Here is a 17,645-nt window from a genome sequence, read left to right on the forward strand (position 1 = left end):
GGCCTTGCTTCCTCACACCACGCCAGAAACGGGTCACAGAATCAGTAGGGTTGGAAGGAGATCTAGGCCAAGCCAGGGCCACCTAGAGCAGGTTACACAGGAACCCAGGTCCGCAACCCCCCTGCAGCCTGTTCCAGCGCCCTGCCATCCACAAAGTAAGTTCTTCCTCATATTGAGGTGCAACTTCTCCCTCTGCCCTTGCAGCCCTGCAGCAGGTGGTACAAACCAGGAAGGGCGGTGGGGAAACCTGACGCTCACAGGACTCACATAAATCAAGCCCTTGTTTTCCAGCGGGCCGCAACACCTGGAGTCCGCTGCCACCTGAACAGCAGAGCCGCTCATGTGCGGGCAGGAGGCTGTGAGCGCGGTGGGGTGAGTCCGTCCCCTGAGGCACTCGCTGCCGCGGCTCGGTGAGGTCTCCCCTGCCTGTGCGCGGGCAGCCTCCTACCTAACACCGCTCCGTACCGGGGCACGGAGCCCTTCCCCGGCCGGCTCTCCCCCTGCGGGAAGCGGCTTCCCGCCTGCGCAGCCGCCGCCTCATCCCCCGCTGCCCGGAGGAGGCGCTCCCCGCGCCGGCAGGGGCAGGCGGCGGGGCACGGCCGCGGCCTCCCCGGCTCCCGCTACCGACGCAGAGGGGGAGCCCTTCCCCGCGGCGGGATGCGGTCGGAGGCAGTGGCGGAGCTGTGCGGCCTGGAGAGGTTCGCCAGCGCCGGCAAGGGCCGGGGGCTGCGGGCGCTCCGGCGCTTCGCCGTGGGGGAGCTGCTCTTCAGCTGCCCGGCCTACACCGCCGTGCTGACCGCCAGCGAGCGCGGCAGCCACTGCGACGGCTGCTTCGGCAGGTAGGGGGGCCTGGGGCGGGCCCAAGGCACGGCGGCGGTGGCTCCTCGGCGGGGCTGACCCCGGGGCGGCTGCTCGCGGTTCGACTGGCAGCGGGCGGCCCACCCGCATGCCCCGCGCCAGGCCGTGCGGGCACCGGGCCCCCGCCGCAGGGCCCGCTGAGGGTTTGCCGGGGGCCCGAGGCCTGCCTTTGCCCCGCTGCCCTGCTCCTCCTCTTCCTGCCCTGCTCGGGGTTCTGTGACGGCAGCGCCGTGCCGAAACTTAGCTCAAAATTGGTTTTTCCTTGCTCAGCGGTTCGGGACAGAGAAGATAAAGCGAAAAGGGCTTTGCTGTTCACGTACTCTGAAGAGTACATGTGTCACCTTGCAGCTATGGGAACTTCGCTGCTCCTCGTGGTTTTACAGTAACACAATATTCGTTGACTTTAATGAAGTTTTGATAACTGAGAAAGGGTCTGTGATTTGCCTAATTCCCGCTTTGTATTGGTGAGACTGGAATGTACATGAAGGGGATGTATATATCTGTAATGAAATATACAGAAATGCTCTGTATGTTTCTGCTGCTCTGAATCCTTCATCTTCTGGCAAATCACTATGGCAGAGCACAGGCAGTGTGGGAGGTTCATCCTCGTAAGGCTGTGAGCATTTAAAGCCTAGTGCTGCTGACGCAGGCGTGCTGCCCTGGTACCGGCTTAAACAAACGTTTCATTGTGTGCTTCATTCCATTCCTGGGTTTCGGTGCCAGCTCCAGGCTCTGGCAGGCTGCGGGGTGCTCGGGGGTTGTGGGGGCTCAGCAGTTGTGTGGAGGGGTGGTTTGACCTGCGCTGGGTATTTCAACCTCTCTGTCAGCTGCTGCGGTGAAATGGAAAGCAAGTGGCTAAGGGTTATCATTGGAACACTGGGCATCGATGGGACACTGTGGCATGTCACACCACGTGCGTGAGAGGTACAGGACTTAGTCCTGACTCCTGGCAGCTTGCTGAGGAATCGCAGTGCTTACCTGGTTGTAACTCGGAGCAGATGTGTTTGTTTCAGTAAAAGAAAGCAACTGTTGTACTTTCTTTAGATTGGGTACAAGGAGGAAGTTCTTTCCTGTTAGGGTGGTGAGGCACTAGAATAGGTTGCCCAGGGAGGTTGTGAGTGCTCCATCCCTGGCAGTGTTCAAGGCCAGGCTGGACAGAGCCTTGGGTGACATGGTTTAGTGTGAGGTGTCCCTGCCCATGGCAGGGGGTTGGAACTGGATGTTCTTAAGGTCCTTTCCAACCCTAACTATTCTATGATTCTACTTTTGCTGTTTCTGTCAATGCGTACTGATTGCGTAGACTGAGAGTCAGACCAAAGAATATAATTATTACATTTTAGTAGGTATTTTCATCTCTTGTCCTGTCATATTAACTCACTTATGCTTTCAATTTTCTTCTCTTTGACCTTGTCTCTTTTCTTTTCTCATTACATTATCTACTTGTATTTCTTTATTCACCCCTCTCTTTGCACCTAATATGCACCTAGTGAAGTTAGTGAAGCAAGTCCCATTAATTTGAAGAACAGAAGAACTGGAGGTGATTTTCCTCTTCTTCACACGGGTGGCTTTTTCTAGCTTGGTTCTGTTTGTTTGGTGTTCCTTTTATTCCTAACCACAAATTCCCTTGTGGGGAACTGGCTGGGTTTGTTTGTCACATCCAGAAGATTTATCTCTGTAGAGGACCAAAGAATATTTCCCATGCTTCACTGATGTGAAGCAATATTGTAGAGATAATAGTTACAGCTTCTAAAGATCATCTCCGGGAGCAGCCTATTTAAATGCTGCTTGTTCTGCATGCTAGCTTCTCCCATAGAGCTTAAGAGGAGCACAGTGAGCAAGGAATGTTCTGAATTCAGCGCAGTTGCAGTGGGGCAGTCTGAAACCTACTTCACACCAACATGATGAGGTTCCACTAAGAGGAAAGCTATCTCGTGATGTAACTTGACCTGCCAGTGCTCAAAAGTGCATTTTGTGACTGTGCCTTGTTGTGTTAGCACTGAACTAGCACATTCTAGGTTCTCTTGAACTTGCAAAGAGTTTTAGGAAGAGGGTTGTGGGCTCAGCACTAATCTTTGCTAAGTGGTTGTAGAACCGCTGTAGTAAAGCGGACAGAATGGAACTAGATTTGTATTTGCATCTGATAGTATTTGTGACTTGAGGTATACACTGTCAGCAAGCAGAGTCATGATGTTAGCCTGGCTTGCTTATGTTGTGCCTTCTACTTTGCAAGAACAAACAGAGAATGTCAAGACTTGCTACACTTGATTGACTTCAAGTGCAGGTGATCTCTGAAGTGTTGAATCACAGAATCACAGAATCACAGAATCCCAAGGGTTGGAAGGGACCTAAAAAGATCATCTAGTCCAACCCCCCTGCAAGAGCAGGGTAACCTACAGTACATCACACAGGAACTTGTCCAGGCGGGCCTTGAATATCTCCAGTGTAGGAGACTCCACAACCCCCCTGGGCAACCTGTTCCAGTGCTCTGTCACTCTTACAGTAAAGAAGTTCTTCCTGATGTTAACGTGGAACTTCCTATGTTCCAGTTTACACCCATTGCCCCTTGTCCTATCACTGGATATCACTGAAAAAAGCCTAGCTCCATCATACTGTAGTATTGCACAAGGACACTCACCCTGTTTTCCTCCAGTGACTTTACCTCAGTTTAAGACAGTGTTTTGCCACTTATACCAGGGAGGGTGTGTGGACTATTTATTGGATGCTGCTGAGAGATCCCTATTGCTGTCACAACAAAATATCACGTTTGGTAACATTATGCTCTGTTTTTGATGGAATCTGCTATAACACATGCACCTTGAAGCAGGCAAGAACCTCCCTTTTGGCAGTTCCCTGTGTTGAGATACAAATATTAAAAAAGGAAAAAAAGGAGAGTGTGAGCTTTAGGTCACCTTAGAAAACATAGATATTGGAGCAGATGTTAGCAGGACAGTACAGGCTATGTGGTGACAGGAGATCAAACACTGTATTTAATAATGCAACATGGTTCAAACTTAAACATTAAAAGTTTAGGTTGATATAAGGAAGAAATTCTTTACTGTGAGGGTGATGAGGCACTGGAATGGGTTGCCCAAGGAAGTTGTGAATGCTCCGTCCCTGGCAGTGTTCAAGGCTAGATTGAATGGAGTCTTGGGTGACATGGGTTATTGCGAGGTGTCCCTGCTTGTGGCAGGGAGTTAGAACCAGATGATCTTCAGGTCCCTTCCAACTATGATTCTATGTTTTCTTGATGTTGGGATGCAGTTATTGTTGAAACAACATCATGTTTTCTGTAACCAGACAGAAGCAATGGAACTGGCAGAGTAGAAGTAAAGGATTAATACGGATGGGGAAGTATGCAAAGCAGTTGGGAAGTTTGGAAACAAGGAAAAGTGAGCTACTACTATACATCATATAGTGACAAAAAATAATGCTGTCTATCCAACAGCAGAGAATAGCACGTTTCCAAACCCAGCAGTTTGTCAGGACAGCAGAGTGCTTTTGCATAATAACAGTTGTTAGGAAAAGCTTGCTTTTGAAACTAAATAAACGTTGTGTCTGCTCTCAGAAGGTGGGGTTCAAGCTGTAGTTGTAGTGTTCTGAAGAAAACACAGTTTTCACTGTGAAATGCAAAATACTGTGCGCAAAGTGATAGGGGTGTACATTGGTTTTCCATTCAGATTTATAGACTAGAATAACTTCTGTTTTCTCTTTAAGGAAAGAAGGATTGTCCAAGTGTGGAAGATGTAAACAGGCCTTTTACTGCGATGTGGAATGTCAGGTATGGTAACACAGTTTGTGAAGATGTTGGGGGGGAAAGAGGGTTAGGGTTGCTGGGCTCCAGGTTTTGTTTGTATGGCAATGATAGTCTCTAATTGTAGCTCTGGTTAATAGTAGTGCAGCCAATTTCAGCAGCCCCCAGATGCTGACCACAGAGTTGTGCATTGGACAATTACAGGATTTGGACATGGTCTGCATGAGTCTTTCAAGATCAGTAGCTCCAGGGCTTGGTACCACTGAGACTTTGATTAGAGCTGCTTGTCAGCCCACTAATTATATCTCTATTACTTCTTTCTTTAAGCACAAACCAGATGATTAAACGTTAGCTCCCTGTACTGGTAGGAGAGTCTGTGTCTAATGGAAAAATCAGATCACTAAATAGCCATCTTCAGAGGGTTTTGTTGTGGGTGTTTTTTAGACTCTGCAAATATTTTGGGTGGCCACAGCTGACCGTGGTCGTAACCAGTTGAAACCCACTGTGCTTTCTCCCTAACTCACTCACTCTGGCAACTTTTGTTCTTTTTGTATACCTTGTTTTCTAGAAGCTCCTGAAAACAATATAAGCATACACTGAGGTAGAGCAATCTGAAGGCATCCAAAACATTTGCATGCAGTTTTAGTTCTGTTTTTACCTTCAAACTACAATAAGCACCTTTCAAAGCAATATTTTTGGCCAGGACTAGTATCTAGCGTCTGTGGGCTGTCAGCTCAATAGGGAAGAACTATCCAGCTTACGTGTCAAAAAACCCAAGTGGATTGCTAGCTAAATAATGTAAGCTATGTAACATCCATGGTGCTGGGCACAGGGTATAGAGCAGTGGTCGTGAAGGATTTGAGTCACCAAAGATCTGGCATGTAGGTACGTGTTAGCTATAAATAAGCCAAACCTCCTACATGACAGCGTGCTGTTGAGTGTGTGGGTTGCAAGCAAAGTGTTCTCCATTGTCATTATCTGGACAGACACACTGTGGTTGTGTGTGTTCAGTTCCTGAGCACTTAGGAGATGGCTCCCAGTTTTATTTCAAGGATGTATCTTGCTCTCCTCTTGCACAAGTTGCAAAGCTAACCTGGCTTCCCCTTAGTTTTCCTTCTCTTGCCTCCCCACATTCCTGCTTTCTCACAGTGCTTTAGTGAACTGTGGGTGAATCAAATGGCCTTTTGTTTTTGAAGCACCAGGAGGACTCAATGCTCAAAAGAAGTAAGTTTTTTAACAACATTTGCAATAGTTTACAGAGTATTGAAAGACTGACAGCTTGGCATGGCTGGGAAGAAAGCAAGCACTTACTATATGAGCTCCTTAAGGCTCTGGAGAGGAGAAACCCCATGATTCATTCATAAGAAATACTTATTTGTAAGAAATGTTTCCATACGACAGTATTTCTTAGGAAGCTTTTAACTGGATGAAGGAAGAATATACTTGAACTAAGCAATTTATTGGCTGTGTAGTGCTTTTTACCTGAGATGGCGAGTTTCTTTTACCATATAAAATTCACAATGGTTTATGAAGCAGGTAAGGAAGATTTACTCAAGTAGGAAAGCTCAATGATTTGTGCCAGAAAAAATAGCAAGTAGATGTCATGGTGTAAGGAGTAGAACTTATTTCTGCTGATCCGTGGTCCTTTGCTTTTACTTCCAAGTACCTTGGCGTGTAGTATGATGATTTAGCTATAAAGGCCTTTGTTAGATATTGTGATGTCTGGCCAATTGTATGCCAAGCACAGGTACTAGCACTTCACTCTTACTGGTGCTGTGCATATGGCTTTTGACTCCCTAGCTGATATAACAGTACTTTCCATGTTTTTGAGTCAGTCTGATGAAGTTTATGAATGTTGCTGAGATTGAAAGAATGTTAAAGAATTCAAAGTTACCTTCAGCCATAATATTCTCTAGAAACCAGTCTCCACTGACTGCGTGTGCTGCACAGACAACCTGCACAGCATCTTCATCCCCGTCTTGTTCAAAGGCACTTTTCAGCAGTTCACCAATACTTTGTCAAAGCCAAAAAAAGCATTTGTGTCTTGATACTAAACTTGTAACGCTGGGATGTACAGTAAATGTGTCCCTCCTCGGATGAGAGACTTCTTCATGCAACACTAACAAAAAGGCAGGGCTGTGCTCAAGGATTATGATGGCATTGTTCATTCTGGTTTTATTTTTTAAGTTAAATTTTCCCTGTAAATCCATGTTTTCCTTGCTCAGTTCAGCCAAAACCTACATGTACCCAACCCATGGTTATGTTTTCCTGTGTTGGTTAGTACCTTGTTGCCTACTGTAATTCAGTTCACCAGCTGTTTATCATATGAAGTATATTGTATGGGATAGAAAACCAAATGTTTTAAGCTTGCTCTTCCTTAAAGATCTGGTATATCACAGTTCATAGGAATTATCGCTAGTGGTGGGGAGAGATGGATCAGAAGGAAACCAGAGAAAGGTGCTGAAGTGAGCAGCAGGAAACATGTTTTTTTGATGTCTTTTTCAGCATTCCAGATTTTATAGTTGCCGACATCTTCCTCTCTCTAGTCTGTTTCTAGAGATTTGTGTTGAATGAGATTTCTTTTCCTTCCTCAGAATTCCATGGCTACTGAAAATGAAGTTAGTGACACTGCATATGTTTTCCACTCTGAGCCATACATTATCCTTTTTTGAGGACACTTTCCAAGCATTTAATGAATGAAGCCTCATAGCAGCCTTTGTGGCCTTTCTGTTTCTCCAAATGGGGAAATAGGTACACAAAGATACATTGGCTTGGTGAAAAGAGTGCATCTCCTGCCATATGGCCGGGTGTTTGCATGGATCGTGTCCTGCTCTGCAGGGTAGTTCCTTTGCCCTGGTTGCTGGTGTGGTATCACATTGGAGTGTGAGGGACTGAACCTAGGGAAGACAAAGTCTTAAAGTGATACAGTGGCTGATTTGTTTAGGGCTCTCTCTCTACACATGTATTTGCACATGTGCTGGCCCTGGCACAATTCTTAGTGATAACATGTCTTTTGCCTGTTCTGGCCTATTAGGTTGCTTTTTAGATAACTAACCGTAAGTTTGACCTGTATTAAGATGGATCTTTGATAGGTGTAGATTCAGTCACAGATGTGGGGCATGTGAGAGTGGACGTTGTCTTCATTGCCTCTCCTTGCTGCCTTGAAATGTTCTTTGGATTGGTAGGATCCAGCCTGGTTTTGCTGCCTCTGTCTTTCACCAGCCCCTAATCCAGTTCTCCTTTTAAAAGGGTTTGTGATTTCCAGCTGATCCATACTGTTCTGCTCTCCACTCTTGCCTCCTCGAAGCACAGGCCTGTTATTATATAGTGGCTTTCAGACCCCATCTGCAGCTGTTTGGGTCTTGACTTCTTAAATTATAGTAATTTTAGTGGAACAGCAGGAGACCTGTGCTCATTTTTTCTCCTCAGAAATTAGCTGCTGAAACACTCTGAAGAGAAATGTTTTAAGAGGGTTATGTGGTTGCAATTGTGGAATCTGTGAACTTGAACCAGCTACTGGAGCTCCTCTATCTGTTATTACACATAGCTATTATTTGTCCCAGACAGAGTGGAGATCAGCTGGACAAAGTGCAAAAAGAGATGTTTTTGTCATGACTTTCCATATTTGAAATATATTTCAAACAAATATTTACTGTTTTTTCTGAATGTGTAGTGTTAAAGAGTGCTGTAGGTGGTATTTCGGGAGTAAGGGAAATGTGTATATTTAACTAGAAAGCCTCAAAATGTAGTTGTAGACCTGTAAAATCAGCATCAAGCAGGTGTGTTACAAATGGGATCTTGTAGAAATTGCCCACTCCTCTTTGGTGAGCTGTAGAGAAAATACAAACTTCTTGCTGCAGTGATTCTGCACAAGAGGGATCTGACACTGCAAGACCCTGCTTAAGATTGCTTTGGGGATATGTCTGTCCCACTATCCAAAAACTCTCTCAGTGTAATTTTCTTTGCTACATGTCTTCTGTGAGCTGTTTGAACACTAAGCCATGGAAGCCAAGCATCCTCTGTGGCCCAGCGTTTGGTAAATGATGGTAGGGAGGGATGGCTGTGAAGTCATTTGAGACTCTTGCCTTCACTGCTTGGTGAGGACTCTATCAGAGAACTTTACCTGTTAATACTGGGCATCAGAAGTTGCCTCACTGAAACTGGGTTAAAGAGTTGGATGCCATTTGAACATAATTGGGCCATAAGCTGTTGAAGAAGTGGGCTTAACTCCTACACTCGCTTGCCCAGCACTTCTGTCTGGTATTTGTGTGGGTTTCTTTTCCATCAAATGAAATAGAACAGAAATTGTTGGGATTTAAGTCTCACTTTAAGTATTACAGCTTTGGTTGGTTGGTTTTTGTTTTGGTTGTTTTTTTCCTGAGCTATATGACAGTGTTCTGGGAATGAATTCAGTAGTCCTGGATGGTGGCATCATTTTGAAGAACTTGGTGGAGAAGATGGTTTCCATGCTTTGATGTGAAAAACATAAGCTTGAAAGAATTTCCCTTCCAAAAATGTTGTCACTCACTTCTAAATGATGGGGAAAATACTGTGGATGTTATGAAAATAGGAAGAAAATATCATTAATGTAGCATCAAGGGTTCGACTAGAACAATGCTACTTGTTATAATTCAAACTACTTGGAGAAAAACGTGGAAAAGAATACAAAATACAGTCCTGCTGTGCTCACAGAGAAAACTGCTGCCACAGTGTTTCCAGCCCAGGTATTACTCAGTCATCAGTACTCTCTTTTCTTGTGGTGTTTCAGGCTTTTATCTCATTTTGCACAATTCAGCCCTATCTTGTCCCTTTAACCTCCCTACTAGTTCATATAACTCAGTATGATCCTGCCTGGGGAAAGATTTTAATTAACAATGTGTAAAGAATAAAGGGAACACATGGATTTTTTTAAAACCACTGGTTTGAGACAGGCATGTGATGTTTGCATTTTGATATTTTCTTTCATTGGGTAATATCTCCTGTTTATTTCACTGGTGTGTATGAGCGTGGGTCCTGCAAGACTTCAGGTTCTGTGCCTTCACTTTTTGGAGTTGGTGAGTGTCATGGGTGTGCAAGACAGGGGTGAGAGATCAGATCTCTTTCACTTCTTAGCTTCTCTTTAGGAATCCACAGTCTAAAAACTATCAGAAGAAAGTTCTTGGAACATACATGGGACATACATAGGCCTATCTGAGGATTCATTTTGTAGCGTGACAGCTGTAGGAGAGCTGAGAGTGTAATTTCACATGACATGATTACAGTGTAATATACTATTTTGGTTCTCCTGGTCTGTATTGCTGTGTCCTGTTAGAACATTTACCCTGAGCTTATTTCAAGCAGCCTGTATGTAGATATTTTTTCTGAAGTACTGTACTGAGATATCAAGGACAATGAAGCTGACATTGCGAAGGGTTGAATATCCTTGCAGTGTTGCACTGCTTCAAATCCTGCACCAGGCTGGGGTGGGGGTTCACCTTTTTTACCCTGATAAAATAAACTCTTACAGCTGTTCATGCCCAGAGCAATTTAAACAGCGGGTTTCAATGGAAGAGATTTTGGTGTGCAGACTCTGAAATTTGTGATCTCAGCTTTTGTTTTGACCTGCAAAATATATGAATAAATGGACCAGCCAAGGCAGGAGACACTGAAGATCCTTTTTCACCTGTTTTTTTTGATGTGCCTTGTGTTGTCCTGTGTGACATTCACCTGTAGCTCCCGCAAGGAATGCATCTCCCAGTAGACCTGGATCATTTACTGCTCTTGCACAGAATCGCAGAATGGTTTGGGTTGGAAAAGACCTTAAGATCATCCAGTTCCAGCCCCCTGTTGTCGGCAGGGACACCTCACATTAGACCATGTCTCCTAAGGCTCTGTCTAACCTGGCCTTGAACACTGCCAGGGATGGGGCAGCCACAGCTTCTCTGGGCAACTTGTGCCAGCGCTTCAGCACCCTCACAGGGAAGCACTTCTCCCTTATATCTATCCTGAACTTCCCCTGTTTGAATTTGAACCCATCACCCCTTGTCCTATCACTACAGTCCCTGATTAAGAGTCCCTCTCCATAACACATAAGTGTTTTAGGTAGAGTGTCTCAAATGGCCCTTGCCATCAGTGGTTAGGTAGCTGAAGGAAGCTGTTTCTTTTGTACCTGCTTCTCAGTCGCTCTGCTGTATATTGATTTGTTTGGTTTTAACTTTTTGTTTCAGTGGGCTAACACAGGATCTGTGATACTGGGTGAATCACAGTAAGGGGAATTAAGAACTTTTTGGAAGCTGCAAAAAAAGTTTTCAGGTTTACAATTTCAAGCAATTCTACATTTGTGGGATTTGTGTTTTCTTTTTCCACCAGTTTAAATCTGGTCTGTAAACAAAAGTTGATGCTGCCCAACATCCCTAAGTTGATGCTGTAGAGGCAGAACACTATAGGTCTGTTCTAACACAGTGCTATAAAAATGTGTCTGGGGTGAGATACAGAAATAAATAACTGTGCATTGCTCAAATGTGGAAATATTCTTATCTTATTATTCAAATAAAGAAATGAATTTTGATGTGGTCTGAGGACAGCCTGTGCCAGTGCAGTGTTAATCTGTGATTCTGTGCTCATCTTTGAAAGGTTCTGTTGCTTTGGAGGAAATCTGTAGAGTGCCAAAAGCCCCGTGGCTTGTGCTGTTGCTCCAAGTGTTACTGTATGTTGAGCTAGGAATATGCTAAACATTCTTAACTAAAACCTGTTTGTCTTTATTAGTGTTTTTATTGCCTAGTTACACTCTTATTCTACAACATCTCAGGAAACAATCTGATAATCCAATTCAGTAGGCCTGGTTCTGACCTTCCATGTACTGATTCTTACAGTGATTGTGAATCCATTGACTTTAGATGCATTACTCCTGATTACACCAGGGTCGCCTTGTAATGAGGGGCCAAGGTATTAAATGGAAATGAACCCAATAAAGCCATCAAGCTCAGACCTCCTCTGTCCTCACGTGCTTGATCTGAACAATAAGAATTGGTGATTTATAAATCATGTTGTCGGTTTGCTTCTTTGTCATTTCATTCCTTTCTATTTTTTTTCCCATTGAATAAATGAAGATGTTCTGACCTTAACTCATCCCTTGTGGATTTGTTGGAACAAAGCAGGATAGCTGCACCCCTTAAATGTGACTCCACCTTTTGTTCAGATTTAGTGAGCGTCATCTTATTTTGTTAAAGGAAACACATTTCACTTGACCTCTAGGATGTGGCAGGACTTTCTGCATCCTCTTTTTCATCACTTTATCTTCATGGCTTGCTTTTTTTTTTTTAACTCCTTTTTTTTTTTTTTTTTTTTACTATTTTTCTGCATTTTCAGAAGGAAGATTGGCCAATGCACAAGCTGGAGTGTTCTGCTATGTGTGCTTTTGGGCAGAACTGGAATCCCTCGGAGACTGTGAGGCTAACAGCGAGGATCCTTGCCAAGCAGGTGAGCAGAAGGCTAAACTTGGGAGATATGTTCCTACTCTGGGTGCCAGGGAAGGCAGGAAAATGACGATTGACCGACAGTGTCCCTGCAAAGCACACACATACTAGCTTCCTTTAACACATGAGCAGCTGAATGAACTGACCATCAGACCACTGCAGCAGTGTCAGGGCCACCATAGTCCAGCCAGAGACTTTTGGAGGGAGATGGCAAAAGGCTAGTGAGGCTTTTTGAGCTGTGTAGATATAACCTTTGGCCAAGGTGCTGTTGAACAGAGTCTGGAAAGGTTTACTGGTAGCTACACAACGTGCATGGTGTTTCAGCCTCCATTCTGGTAGATTGAAGCTCTGGCTTACACGTGTAGGCTAGTACCAAGGCCGTGTTGGTGAAGAGAAGGAAGAATGAGACTTGGTATAAAATTCCAAGGAATGCTCCTAGTGCTACCTGTATGCAGGCATTGATGTCTGTATGAAGCAATTACCTGTTCTGTATTTTGGCTATATTTGCATAGCATTGTGTAGTGTATAACTCCCAGTGAGCCAAGAACACCTCTGGGGCATTCGGGCATAAATGTGTATGATTACTGGAGGTAACTGGGGAAAAACAGATCGAGAGAGAAATTTCAGGCCCTTGGTCTTTGGGAGAGAAAGAGTATTACTGGTAAGGAAATAAGACTGCATTGTCAACCTCCATGTCAGTGTTTCCTAACTGTATGGATGCTGAGGATAACACAAGTGCTTACAGGGAGAGGACACGATTCACGAGTTTCAAGGTTATTGTGCTGTGTATCTTTATAAAGCCCTAAACTCTCTCTGCAAAAACAAATCCTCTTTGAAGCACATTTGTGTGATTGAGGTCTGCTTATGTGACAAGGGCAATCTGGTTACTATATGGAGCAAGGATTTTGGTGACCTGCTGCGAAGGTAGCAGCATACTTGCTGCATGTGTAGATGTGTGTGTGTGACTTAATTAAAGCATGGTTTAGTGGTGATCCATAAACAAAATCAAATATTTAATGACAAAAAGCCATTGGAGTAAATTTGTGCTTTTATCATTTACAGGGAAGGGGGAGAATGCTACATGTCATATGAAAGCTAAATATGCAAACCCTAGTCCCTGAACCTCAGCTGTTGGGCCACCTGCAAAGCCATATTTAATGGCCAAGATTACAAAGAAGTGGCCTTAGGCCAACAATGGAGCATTGCTTTTGAACTCTGTCAACAGTCAGTTTATTCACTTTCCTCAAAGCAAAGCCTGTCCCCTGCCTGCTTGCTATTGTTAGCGACTTTCGGGGTGTCTAGAGCAAAGTAAATGACATATTTAAAACACTGTTCGGTTTATGTATATAAATTTGATAGGAGTTAATCCTTGGGTGCCTAATGTGGTGCAGAGAGAATGTTTCCATGGCTTTACTAAGGTCAGTTAATTTAACTCATTGCTGTTCATCAACTTCTGTAAAGTCTATACAGTGTGGATTAGGGTTTGTCTTGCAGGTGGGAGTTCCCAGCTTATGCGTGAGTAGATAAAACTGCCAACTTGAAACAATACAACATTTTACTGTTGCCTTTTTTTTTTTTGTCCCTTATGGCTAGAAAACTCACCCTGAAAGAACACAGTCGGAGAAACTGCTTGCTGTAAAAGAGTTTGAATCACGTAAGTAAAAGAGGCTGGCAGGTAGACGGAGGCAGTTATCTGTATTCATGATTTGCTTTCCCCTGGCCCCTCTCCATCAAAACCTTTCAGAGCATCCCACTCCTGTTGGAGGAAGGGAGTAAACAAAGAAAATTGTGGTTCCTTGGTTTTTTAAACTGCAGTGCTTCTTTCTTTTTCCTTCCCCCCTCCTCCTTGGTTGCTTGTGGGAGCTATGAAACGGGGTGAAAACCTAGACAGAATTAATTATGTAGCATACATCCATCTCGTGGGTACTGGTACTTTAGTGTCTTTTGAGAATTGTGATGTTGTAAAATTAAAATAGTTGGTATTTGTTACCAGGAGGCATAAAATCAGAGACAGCACAGTTGCTTGATGATGACAGTGACTAAGGGGCTAATTGCAGTACCCTCTGGACTGTGCTTCAGTATCTGTCACTGCCAGTCAAATCTGACATGTTGTACATAATTGTGTTGAAATTCCATGTCCTAAGTGCTCCAAAATAATCCAAGGAAGGAGGTGAGGCAATGGCTTGCTTTTAACTGGAAGGCTCCTGCTTATGTCCAGTGAGGCAGAGGCAGAAGCCGAGCAAATAGGGGACTAGTAACCAGCCTGGCACAGCATTCACTGGTCTGTCATTTCGCTTTCTTGGTGCTGGGGGTAATATACAAGATGATAATAGGTTTGTATATTCACATTTCTTACTCTGATGGCTTCCACAACCCTTTGTAAAATGCTGAATAAATTCAGTCCTTGCTTGGACTTGAGGTAGCAAAGTAACCAAGCACAGCAACACTACAGTCTTACTTGCTTCCTGAACAAAAGCTCCAGTCACAGCTCTTGGGACAACTGGGGAAGTGAAGGGGGAAAATGCCAACATTTGCCTTTGCCTAAGGCAAGGATGATTTTTACAGGTAGGTTACTAGGATTGAGGTTGAGGAGGATGGGTAAGTGCTGAAGTAATTTCTGTATTGTTCTTCTGCACTACAGCTTGTCTTCAATAATTTATTAATTCGGGAGCTAAAAGGATGAAATGCTTTTCTGTTGCAGTGTCCCCCTTGTCCTCTAGGAGCCTATGGGTCTGTTAGTAAGAGCCTTATTCCTCTGTCTTGTTGACTCTCCTCATCTCTTAGCACACCTTTGTCATGTTCAGCAGTTGCCTTACACGTTGAACACCCTGTAAGAAGAGGAAAAGGGACTTCGCTGTCAGTTGGAAACTCAAAAATTCTGGCTTCTGATTTGTCCTAATTCTCATCAAATTGTCCCGTTTCATTTTCCTTTTTTTTTTTTTTTTTGTGACTTGCCTGTCGTTTACATCTGCTGCTATAAATCATTTCCCCCTTCCACTGTTGTGCAGCCTTTTTGGTTCGTGCATGATTTTTCTCTCCACTATTATTTTGAGTTGGAGAGAGAAAGCTGATGAGTTACTGGCTCTCTCAGAGCAGGAGTGAGCTGGTGACACTGCCACTGAAGGGAGAGCATTAGGAAAACACTTCCCAACAGTCTGCTCTTCAGGAGAGAGAAGTGACCAGGAGTATATGGTCCATCATGTACCTTGCATGGACCAGGCAGGAAAAGGTTCAGTGGCCACAGCTTTGGCTAGAACCTGTCATGGGCTGTAAATCTGAACAACCCATAAGGAAGTACACTTGGCAGGTGTGCAGCACATTTCCACTGATGTTCTTGCTGTCTCCTGTTATCCTCAGATACCTGCAGGTTAAGCATACCTTGATGGAGACATGGGCATTCTCAGGCACTGTTTCTTACTTCCTGAAGCAGGTGCCTGCAGTAGGTCAGGAGGATTGCACTCCTGGGCACCCTCATATTATCCTTCCCTTGGTGCAAAGGGTGCTCTTCGGAGACTAGCCTCAGCATTGCTGTCAGCCTTTGTTAGGTCCTTGTTGCACATGGCCACAAACAGTGCATTTCCCTGCTGGGAAAGACCACATCTTTTAAAAGCAGGGATAAGCAGCCTTCCAGGCTGGTTTGTACTGATAAGTATTAGCTCTGTATGAGTAAGTTTCACTATGTAAAGCATGTTTTAAGAAGCATGATGTTGACTGTGACTTCCTACTGCTGTAGATGGGACTAGGTAGTTGATAAGACTGTGTTGGACAGCTGAGGACAGGTACCCACAGTTGCTGGCCTGTTTGCTAGGGTTAACAAATACATTTTATAGACTGTAACCTGTCTCCCAGAAAAGGAAACGTGTCCAATTACCTGCTAATGTAAAGATGTTAGAAAATGCGTTGTAATCCTGCATGCTCTTGTAGTGCACGTGTAGCTTGGGCAGAAGCAGCGTTATGTTTATGGGAGAGCAGACGCTTCTTGCAGTACTTCCAAGTAGCTGTTCCTTAAAGGGTTTCTGTTTAAGTCCAGGCTTGTTCTAACCTAAGTCTAGCTGCAGCTCATGGGGGAGTGTTCCTGTTACTGAAATGGAATGTATTCTTTGTCCACAGACCTTGACAAACTAGACAATGAAAAGAGAGAGCTGATTCAGAACGACATTGCTGCTCTTCATCACTTTTACTCAAAGCACTTGGAGTACCCTGACAATGCTGCCCTTGTAGTTCTCTTTGCACAAGTAAGTTGGCTAGAACACAGCCTGCTTAGGTGGATGGTGCTGTAGGAGTTTAGCCTTTGTAAAGGGGGAGAAGTGTTAATGGCAGTGGAAGTGGTAGCTCTTCACTTACCTTAGAGCTGAGTGTGCTTGATGGAGAAGATCCACTTCCTTAAGAACAAGCGGCTGGACATGTCCCATTTCAGTAGGGAAGAGACTCTTGTCTGCAGGTTTTCTGTGAGGTGCTTCTCAAACACTGAAGAAAAAGGGGAAACAGCCTGTATTAGACCTGTCAAAGTTAGGCTTCTTGTGTGCCAAGGGTAGTGCAGCTGTTGTTCAACTTACATAGAAGGCTGTTGGTCTGAGACCCTGCAGGAGCAAAATCCTTCATTCAGGCTTCAAACTTGTGGAAATCCTTGTGGGTTGGGTCATCCTTGTGTTTGACCTTTGCAGGGAGTAAACTTCAGAGAAGTAGAAAGAGCAGTCGGAAACTTTGATCTGATGCGTGGCTTTTAAATGCCGTCAGGTAGTTTGGTCATCTGGAGAGATGAAGGAAGGGCAAGGTGTCTTGTTAGATAGCTTCTGAAATGTGTCACCTCTTTTTTGTGGGGTTTTTTTTTCCTCTCCTGCTTTTCATATGCATCTAAATTGAATGTATTGTAGTGGATGGAATAATTCACCAGTGGAATACTGAAAGATCCAGTTTCTTTCTTCTGGTACTTCAAAATAAGCTAGTTTTAAACTTCAGCATCTGAGTAAAAAGTTTATTTTTGTTTGAGATGGGGGCAAGTGAGTGCTGTGATAAAAGCTGAGGTGGCAGTACCCTGGCATGGTTACTATTTCCTTAATACAGAGGTACTGTTATTCTGTAGTGGAATGTTTCTTTAATGTGTTTGGCATCTGCTCATCATCCATTGTGTTGGTTTCTAATGATATTTTTCCCTTCAATGAAAAGGTCTTTCTGTTGTGAAGACTTCACAATTTATATTCATCAGTTGGATACTTTAAATACATCAGTACATCCAATTCCTTGGGGTGTTTCTGAATGCTTTTGTTAGAATGTAGCCAGAATCCCCAAAGGTTACGTTATTTGGGGCTATGACTTTCCCTTCACTGCTTGTCCTGCACCACCTCCACCAGATGATGGTACTTTAACTGACTTTTGTCAACTGCTGACTCCCAGACGTGCTATTTCATCCAGTCTTCTCTGGAGATCTAATGTCTGCTTTAATGTCACCCTTAGTTGTCACCTTAAGCTCAACCTGATCATCTGCTACTGTAGACTTTACCATTTCTTGAACTAAAATCTCCAAAGGTCACTCAGATGCTCCTCAGAAGTGTTCAGGACACAAGTCTTTTGAGGTTTTAGCC

General features: G+C 44.2%; 1 protein-coding gene across 3 annotated transcripts in view; it reads left to right on the top strand.

Moving 5' to 3' along the window:
* Positions 1-281: 281 nt before the first annotated feature.
* SMYD2 (SET and MYND domain containing 2) overlaps positions 282-17,645 on the top strand; it is a 30,528-nt gene continuing 13,164 nt past the window's right edge. The window contains exons 1-5 of one of the 3 annotated variants that reach the window (XM_065679415.1): positions 282-372; positions 4,573-4,636; positions 11,957-12,067; positions 13,657-13,717; positions 16,174-16,298. In XM_065679415.1, coding sequence (XP_065535487.1) covers positions 341-372; positions 4,573-4,636; positions 11,957-12,067; positions 13,657-13,717; positions 16,174-16,298 — 393 coding nt within the window. In that variant the 5' untranslated portion in view covers positions 282-340. Of the gene's footprint in view, positions 373-528; positions 840-4,572; positions 4,637-11,956; positions 12,068-13,656; positions 13,718-16,173; positions 16,299-17,645 lie in introns of those variants that run through there. The other 2 variants (XM_065679414.1, XM_065679417.1) reach the window with 2 other exon arrangements.

This window comes from Lathamus discolor, chromosome 5 (genome assembly GCF_037157495.1).
Source record: "Lathamus discolor isolate bLatDis1 chromosome 5, bLatDis1.hap1, whole genome shotgun sequence".
Classification (NCBI taxonomy): domain Eukaryota; kingdom Metazoa; phylum Chordata; class Aves; order Psittaciformes; family Psittacidae; genus Lathamus; species Lathamus discolor.